At 30.1% G+C, this 9,672-nt stretch overlaps 1 protein-coding gene across 1 annotated transcript in view; it reads left to right on the top strand.

Moving 5' to 3' along the window:
* The window catches only part of LOC106687161 (uncharacterized), a 16,849-nt gene extending 9,802 nt beyond the window's left edge, over positions 1 to 7,047 (top strand). Inside the window, exons 2-3 of the mRNA XM_014430888.1 lie at positions 178 to 317; positions 6,606 to 7,047. Of these exons, the coding sequence (XP_014286374.1) occupies positions 178 to 317; positions 6,606 to 6,822 (357 nt within the window). The 3' untranslated portion in view covers positions 6,823 to 7,047. The remainder of the gene's footprint in view (positions 1 to 177; positions 318 to 6,605) is intronic.
* The last annotated feature ends 2,625 nt before the right edge of the window (positions 7,048 to 9,672 follow it).

Genomic DNA, 9,672 nt, shown 5'->3' with positions numbered 1-9,672 from the left:
TCTCTCCCCCTCCCTCTCTCTCTCTCTCCCCCTCCCTCTCCCTCTAGTTGTTTTTGTATCTCTTTTAGCCCTAATTAAGCTCCTCAAAACTTTTTAACAGTACCCAGACCATCTCCTTCATATTTTAAAAAATACGGTCAATTATTTATACATATGAAATATAATTGTTGTTTTCAGATTATGGCAACGTTGATATCCATAATGATTGCAGGCTGCGCCAGCCAACGGGGTCTATTTTCCAATGCGGTCAGAACAGCTGCTCAAGTTCTTGAGCCCCTTTTTATCCAAAACAATGGAGCTGACGGTTACAGATTCAGGTATGTCCAAAAACCCTACTCATGATTGCTTTTATTACTATTGGAATGTTATAATCTTTAATTATAGTTATTTTATCACTAATTCACTAACAATATAGAATAACCATCGCAATTAATGAGATACCAACTTTGTGTGATGTAAGTTAACAGAGACTGAATCGGTAAATGCTTACAATGTTTATCTGAACAGGCTTATGTGTTATAATAATTGTAATGTACCCATACTAATCTTAACAATGGTAGGGAATTAGTCGACTGTAATACTACAACTATCGAAACTACTAGTGTAAAGATATCACAGAAAAATATACACTTTCTTGTTCCACTCCAATTCGTTTGCCTTGAAATAAGATATGGGAATTTGAAAGTGGTAAATCCATTACAAAAAGATTTTTATTTCATCAATGCGTTACCTTTTGCTTATTTTCTTCTTTGTATGGTTGTCCTTTTTTGTTGTTTGAATTAATTTAGAATACATGTTAAGAAATGAGTTGAAGGAGGTTATTAAAATGGGCTATTATTGTACAATAAAACGGAAAAAGCTGTAAAATATTTCTCCTCAAAACTATGTATTTTTCTGTGTTATTTGGGTTAGGGTTCAATCCTATTATTACCTCTTATCTTTGTTTAATATATTTCGTAAATAATATATTTTATTTATTGCACTCATCTTGTTAACTGTTTATTTTACTAACAACATGATTTGATTTTTAACTATGGTTAATTTAAGTTATTATGGATTAGGATTCATTTATTTGAATATCAATTCAGCTACTAAAATATGATTAATATTAGTTATGTGTTTTTTTTACACGATTTTACTAAACGTTATCGAACATTTATTGAACATGAGTTATCTTTAAAAAGGTTTCATATCTCATAATATAATAGAGATAGAGGTCTATTAGTGCTAAGATAGAGGTCTATTAGTGCTAAGATAAAAATTTTTATGTTGATAACAAGTTACTTATTAGAAATAGCTTTTTCCGTGTTTTTTACCAAAGTAAAGTGACAAAATAGTCACTTTTTTTTTTTTTATTGTTTTTGGAATTCTAGCTCCTGAAGGGTTCACATTGTAAAAAATCTGATCTGCCTTAAAAATGACATGGATAATGTTTTTTGTGCGGTGGCTAGTTTCTGAAAGCATTTTTTTCTACTTTATAATTTTCAATTGAGCAGGGAATGACAAATTAATAAAAACCTCAAGGTTTTTCTTAAGTAAAATAAACTTCAGGCTACTGCTGAGATCGCGAATTTTGATTTTTAGATGCCTATTCATACCCAAACAACATTTTTAAAAAATCAGAACTGTCTAATATTTTGCGCTTCGCGAAGTGCTTTGTTTTCGGGACTAATATGAGACGAGACGATTCCTAGTCTCATTTCATCCCCAGAAATTTGCATGCTAACGTAGGAAGAGGAGACATTGTGGAATTAGGAATAATGAAGAGGTGCATGGTTTATCCGATATATTATTAATATAAATCAATAAATTTATATTTTAAATAACAATGTTGTGTCAGCAGTAAAGGTAAAAGCCCTGACACGAAGAAAAAAGAGTTAACTCATAAAGAAAAGGAAAAAGTGGAATTAAAGAGTGTGTACTATTGTTATCGTTACTAAACAATCAAAACGTGAATCTTCTTTAAGTTGCGTTAAGTTCTTTATAGTTGTCAAACTCATCCTGTTCAGGTTAACCTATAATCGTGTTGAAACATGTTTTAATCTGATAAAGGGATGCAAAATTATCCTACAAGTAACATGAAAGTTTATTACGAAAGTAATAAACAATACTATGACCAGGATCTTCAGGTCATCCTGAAACCTTTAGATATTCTTGCAAGTCTGCTAGACTGGAAAGTTGGTGATTATGATTAGATCTCTAGTGCACGTACTGAGCCTCTTAAATCTATCCGAATAAAAGGTTAAGTTTTTTTTTGTTGTTTTATGAACATATATACAGCCGGCACGGTTAAGATGCTTGTACTGTGCAATCAAAGGTTAGAGAGCGTGGTCACTATGTGAAAGAGGTGACCTCCCAAATTGGGAAACGACTTATATTGTGATATTCCAACATGTCCAAGCCTGAGGAATAAATGGGCTGATTACTTAATTAAAAAAACTGGTAAAAGCGATCTAGATCCTTCTTATCGAAAAGACATAAATTCAAAATTTTAAACATTTACTTTATAGCTATAAAGTATTTTACCAAAAGACAAAGACTTAAAAACGTGACATGAAAGGCAAAAAATCGGGTTTCTAAATTTAAGATAGGCTTTTTGATTTTTTTTAATATATAGATTGATTCACAAACCATTGACGAGTAGTGTAGGTTGGCTAATTTGGCTAATTTCTTGTTGGCTAATTATATTTCTTTTTTCTATCCATACAATATTATTTCAATCTGTAAAATAATTACAATCAAAAAATGTGTTGGTTTTTGTAGACATGGCATGGGCAGGTATGAGGGAGACAGCACCCCACAGCATGTACATTCTCCTGACGTTTAATTAAACCGACCAACTCCTTTTCTGTCTGGAGGGATTCACGTTCTTAATGCCATATACAGTTTCTACGTACAAATTTATTGAAATCTCTATGTGGTTTCTCGTGAAATCATCGATCGTAGTTATACGACTGTGATTCGTCACAGTTAGCGTAGGTCGGTTTGAAGTATCTCGTTTGAAACGTTGAATGGTGAGTTCGTAACCAGTCTTAAAAATTGTGATTAGAAAGTTTGTGTTTTCTGAATGTGTCATTTTAGCACGCCCATACAATTAGCAAGCGTAAGTGCATATAGGTTTTAGCAAATAACTGCGTACATTAAGTTTTCGTCTGAGTGGTAATTTAGAACGTCTTACAGTTTGGTATTTGCCCTGAAAAGCTGGCCAAAAGTTATTTTTTTTTTCTCAATATTAAGGACAAAATCAAATTTCATTCCTAATGTCCCAGAAAAATTTGTTTTTTTTTTCTTCTGGCATGTAAGTACTTGAAGTAATGAAGATATAAATTTGCTCAAAATAATTTCTTAGATGGGCTGAACAAAGCAACTTTTAAACAAACATTTGAAAATATATTCGATTCTGAAGCCGACTTATTCTGATCATCATCAGTACTTCCTCAATTATTTAACTACCAAAATAACAGATATTTTATTATTAAACATATTGTGTGGTGAAGACACAATATGTTTAATAATATATGTTCATATACTTTTTAAACTACAAATTTTCAACCTTCTATTATTCCTAGCATTTAAGTTCTTAAAACTAAGTTTACTAAGAGTATATTTATCTGAAATACCATTAAAATACATTTTAGACAAATAATAAAAAAAATGATAACAAATATCTTTGAATTAAATATTAATTCAATTCCTAACCAGCGTTCTGAATTAAATATCCCAATTTGCATCTATGGATAGTATGGAATATAATAGTCACAGTCGGAAATTTAAGACAAAAGATTGACATTGTTCATTCAATTTAAATAGGCAGAACATAATCTATTATTGCCTATACATAGTTACACATACAAAGTTATATATATATATATATATATATATATTAAATTAAATTAAATCTGTTATGCTTCAACCCATGAATGGTGAAGTCAATACTTTGTATGGAAGTACTGTTACACACACATACATAGTATGCAAGTAGAAATAGAATAGAACATGAACCATTTTCAAAATAACAATACATTTTCATAAACAACTGGTAACTGATGCCATAAACATTTCTAGAAAAAATAGATTTGATATTGTTAGATTCCAATGATATTTAAGCGGACGAAATTTTTTAGTATACGATTTTACAAATTAAATTATTTAATTTTGATAGAAGTATTCACAATTTATGATTTTCTAACATCACAACGATTGAATACGGAGGGCTACTGCAGCATGCCTCAGCAATAATCCTGTATGGGACCTACTTAATTGCACGTTTACGTGAGTAATTACATTCCCATTTCGCAGGAAATCTTTTATCCTAATGTTGCGAGGTTAATTAAGGCATACTTTCTAATAATACTAAAGGTCACTCTGAAGGAAAATCCTACCTATAATGTAGACAGTTCACAGTTACAAGGTTTAAACTTTCAAAGAATGAATGACAGTGAGTGATCTTAGCGTGATGATAAGATCATGCAATTTTATTCCGTATTTTTCCAGATACTCGAGTTATAATTAATTTAAGAAAATATACTTAATTCATTTTACAATGAAAACTACATGTTACCAGCGGAATGGTGCCTTTACTTCCCATTAATTCAATGGCGATAGCTACAGGCTCAGCTAGACTTGATTGGACCCTGCAAACAACTCCTTACAATGCCTCTAGGCAATCCAAGGGATATGAAGAACTACTTAGTGTGCACATTACATTTCATGTATTATGTATGTATGAACTAATAATTTTATTATTCTTATTGAAGGGTACGAAAAAAAAAGTTCAACGGTGTCCAATGTCCATATCGCTTAGCATTAACATTTTTGAGATATGATTTGGTTATTTCTGACCCATGGCAGTGGCATATGGTACAGTTAGTAAAAAAAGTCTACATACACCACAATATAAATTAATTTATGAAATAATGTACATTATTATGAATTAATTAAAGTTATACTTCATTTTTTGTATTAAATAAAGTACTGTAGAACATTAAATCATGCTTATAATATCATTTCAGAATTGAATACATACAAAACGTTTCATAATAAATGTCTGTCATTGCTTGTTACAACTAATAAGTCTTGATTTAATCCTTTGAATGTAAACAAACATTTAATTTATTTACATTCATAGAGGTTTTCTGTGGTTTTATTTCCTAAACGAGTCATTTAGAATCAAAGTCAGGTGAAAACAACTGCTAAAAATGGAAATTTGCGATAGATTAGGCAGTTAATTGTTAACCATATAACCGCAGGGAAATCATTACGCGAAATTATTAATAAAAGTGTTTCGACAGTTCAAACTGTTATTCGAAATTATGATACAACAGATTGCATTGCCAGTAGATCAGAAGAAGTGTTTTTAAGTGATTTTAAGAAGTGTTCCTGAAAACCCTAAAATAAGTGTTCCTACATTAGCTACTAATTTAATGCGGGATCACAACATTAAAGTAATACTTCAAACGGTGCGTTATTCACTAAAAAAAAATTCTCAATTCGCGAAGGGCTTGCAAGAAGCCGCATATTTGCGAAGTTAACCGAGCTAAGTGGTTGGTATTTGCGAAAAATTACTTAGATTTGCCTACCAGTTTTTGGGACAAAGTAATTTTCAGGGATGAGTCTTAATTAAATATTTTCGGTGATGATGGCAAGGTTAAAGTGTGGAGGAGAAAAAACGAGGCAATGAAGTTGAAAAACTTATGATTTACAGTTAACCATGGAGGAGGAGGGATCATGGTTTGGGGCTCTATAGCTTCAGCTGGAGTAGGGAACTTAAAGATCATGGAGGGAATAATGGATCAACATGTATACCTAGATGTCCTAAAACAAAATGTATATGTTTTAATGATATTGTTCTTTTCTAACCATATACAGTTCTTCTACAGCCCGTTCTTCAGGTTTTTCAGATATCCCCACCAGATTAAAGTTTCTGGTTTACACAGTTGTCTCTATCACCAATCATTATTCAGCTGTTATTTTTTTTTCTAATGTGGTTTTCAGTATTCACGGCAGACCAATATATAAAATAAAAAATATGGCAGCAAAATAAATAGTTGTTCACCAATATTTGTTTCTTTTTTTACTGCACCGTCAACCATCTCCTTCATATTGATATTGATGTTGTAGTGTCTCTTCCTTTCTGCTGAGAACAATTCTAGGTATTTTGTTTTATTTTCATTGATGATTTGATCAAAATTCTTACTATTTTCATAGACTGCATAGATTTTTAGAGGCTTCTCTTTCACTTCAGGCTGCAATCACTAGATCCTCTGGATAGGCACAAATTTGCCTTGTTTTATCTACTGCTGTCCATTTTTCACAGCAGTATGTTAAATTTATATTCCTTTATAGATTTTATTATTTTGGACAATTGTTTTCTCCTTATGAATTTTTATTTTCAAAAAATACCATGAAAACCATAATGTCAGTGCTCTAGTTGGTGCAGACTCTGCTCAAAATGTGATAAATATAAAATTACCAATATAAGTAGAAAGAAAGAAATTTCATATTTTCTTCAGAAGAAAATTATGAAAACAGAATATAGATATTCGATAATATCTATACTGATATAAAATCACTACCATGAGTTATAAAATTGACTTTCTTGACAGGTATGCAACAGATGAGCAGGTGCGTGAAGAAGAGGGTTCCTTTGTCAATGGGATTTGGACAGTGAGAGGAGTTGTGGAATGGTTATCTCCTGACAGGGACATGAGGCACACTGAGATGTATATGGCTGATGACAAAGGATATAAGAGCAGTGTCATGGACGTACCTTATCCAAGGACAGGCCTTTCTCCTGGTGCGCTGGCATCTCTCACTGGTTAAATTGATTGACAACCACTTGTCTTTATATTATATATTATAAGACTTAACAATATATCTATAGAGAGTTTCAAATTGTATATATACCAATAGAGTTTTCATTATATCAATGTTTATTCTTTGGCCCAAATAGAAGAAATGTTCCTATTTGTGAAACCAGAGAAAAAAAAAGTGTGCTGCCATAATGAAACTGTTACATTATGTTTTTCAATAAATTGATACAAAGTATATTATATTTAATAATTTAATATACCCAAGATACTTCCTAAATCCAAGAAGTGAATCTCTCTTCCCAGTGTGTAACCCTCAAATGTTATCCTTAAACAATAGATACATTAGATGACAGATTGTTGTATTGCAGGAAAAATATCATTAATTTTAATATTTATGATATTTGTGATGAATAGAACTTTTATCTCCTTGACCCTGTATAATGGACATAGTATTAGCAAAAGCATATGGACTCTGATTGACTGAAGGTCTTCTCAAAATATTCTCATTTCATTGATTTACATACAGAAAATGTAATATTGAGTAAACTCTAGATTTGTGAAAAAAAAGAAGTTATATATGTATGTATATAACGATATAAATATTGTATATACTAAGAATTCAAGTCAGAAATCCAGCCCCAATTTTTTTTGTGTCTCTTTTCAGGTCTTTAATAGGAGAATTCAAATGTGTAAAAGTTAACCCTGAGACACTCCAGGGTGGAGTGTGGAAATCGAACTTTGAGAATTTTTTTATTACATGTTGCTGTAATAAAAAGATTATTCCATATGAGTGAGTTTGTATTATGGTCCTCCCCCTAAATAAAGACTTTTTTTCAAATCCATAAATTATTAGTAAAAATCTACAATCAGCCAGGGACATAAATCTTACATAGTAAAGAAAATGACCCAATTACCATTATGTTTAGACTTTAAAATAAATAATAATAAAGTATCATAAAGATAGTTATTCCAATTTATTCCTAAAATGCTTTAAATCTCATTTCTAAAAAAAATTACAACAATGCAAATGATTCAATGATGATGATTAAGAGATATAAGTTATTGAAAAAAGAAAAGTAATGACTAGGTATGATTGTGGCTTCATTTGAAGTTTAATTCGATAGATGAAAGAACAATATCTTTTATTAACATTCAGTCAAGTTATAGCAAATCATACAAACAAAAAATTAATTTGAGGTTTAACCTCTTTGGTACAAATTAATTATACTACATATTCTTCATTATAATAGATCTGCCTAATGAAAGTCTTATCAAGAAAAGTGATACCTTAATATAAATGTGCTTACAACACTTTTCATATTAGCAGCAATAGGAAAGATGTATAGTGAAAAAGTATAATTTTAGATAAATTGAATTTTATTTCCTATGAATATTATTTAAGCAATAAATAAAAAAATCATGAAAATACTTTTAAGGCACCATAACTTTAATATCAGAATATTTTCAATTAAATTAGTAATGAATAAGCAACATATTATTGAACCAAAGTTGGTTCTGAAAGAGCTAATCTCATTTTGGTGAAAAAAGCTGTTTCTTTTTTACAAAATACCATACATTTTTTACAACATAATCAATTCTTGTAACTTCTAGCCACATAATTTTTGCGGCTTAAAAATTAGTGATATATTGGTGTATTATTTAACTTATAAAAATTTAAAACAAAGTTTCTGATAGCAATTTAAAGATTTCTAACTACACTGCTTGTTATGACTATAATAAAAAATGAATATTGAAGTCATGAATTCTGCAGGTTTTGTCAAAAAAAAAAGAAAAGAAAAAAATCAATTTTTTTATAGTTAGATAATTTTCACAATAATGAATGCTATATCATCTCAGGTTAATTAAAATATTTTACCACAAAGAACCTGATCTGAAAAACTAATTAGAGAGCTCACTGCGAGTGCAGGTTCAGTGGTAGGTTGGGGAATAATTATTAGGTTTATGGCAAAATTTGTGATATTCATAGAGAGCAGGCCAGGATTATGCTTTACACTTGCTTGGTATTACTTAACGTTTTTGTATTTTCTTATTTTAAGACTTCAATCATTTTTAATTTGCAGTGCATACTTATAAGTGAATATGGGAAGGAAGATATGTTCAATGGTATGATGTAAATCTCTATCAGGAGTGAATGACTGGATATTTCAATAATTAATAGCCTAATGACGAATGATACAGTTTGAGCCAATGTAAAACTATTTTCATCTTCCTTGAGTCCACTGATTTCTCAACTGGATCTTATAAATAAGGTTTGAGTTTCATCAAGCTTAGAAAAAAAATTAAACTAAAGGAGTTGACACAGTTATTCTATTTAAATTAATAAAAATATAATGAAATTTACAATTGTTTCCTTATATTTGGAAATTTATTACTTAATTCAAATTAGCTATTTTATGTAAAATATTTGTATAACAAGATAAAAAAAATTTTGCTACCGACACTCATGAATATTGGTACAGAAGTATTTTGAAATCAGTCATATTTTATTATTCTTACTTTTCATTCATTATTTTGGTAGGGGAAACTCTTCTTCCCCTTTTCTCCCCATGTATATACCACTGGTTCACAGATAAAAATGTATGTATATCTAAATATACATATATTTATTTTATTATTACTTTTTTTTTTTTTTTTGGCTTTACAGACCTTGTAGATCTTTGGCCACCCAATGAGCCTTCTCCGTGCCTGCCTGTCTAGGGCTACTGCTTTCCAGTTTGCTACATGCAACTCTTTTGCATCTTTGTTGATTCTGTTTATCTATATTGTAATAATTTTTAAATATTAAAAATAAAATAAAAAAGAATTTTTATTCTTTTTATAATTTTTTTCAAATATAAAA

Source organism: Halyomorpha halys, unplaced genomic scaffold, assembly GCF_000696795.3.
Source record: "Halyomorpha halys isolate HHAL.00 unplaced genomic scaffold, Hhal_1.1 Scaffold920.1, whole genome shotgun sequence".
In the NCBI taxonomy this organism is placed as follows: Eukaryota; Metazoa; Arthropoda; class Insecta; order Hemiptera; family Pentatomidae; genus Halyomorpha; species Halyomorpha halys.
Note: the sequence above shows the minus strand (reverse complement) of the source record. Positions and strands in the feature narration are given on the sequence as shown.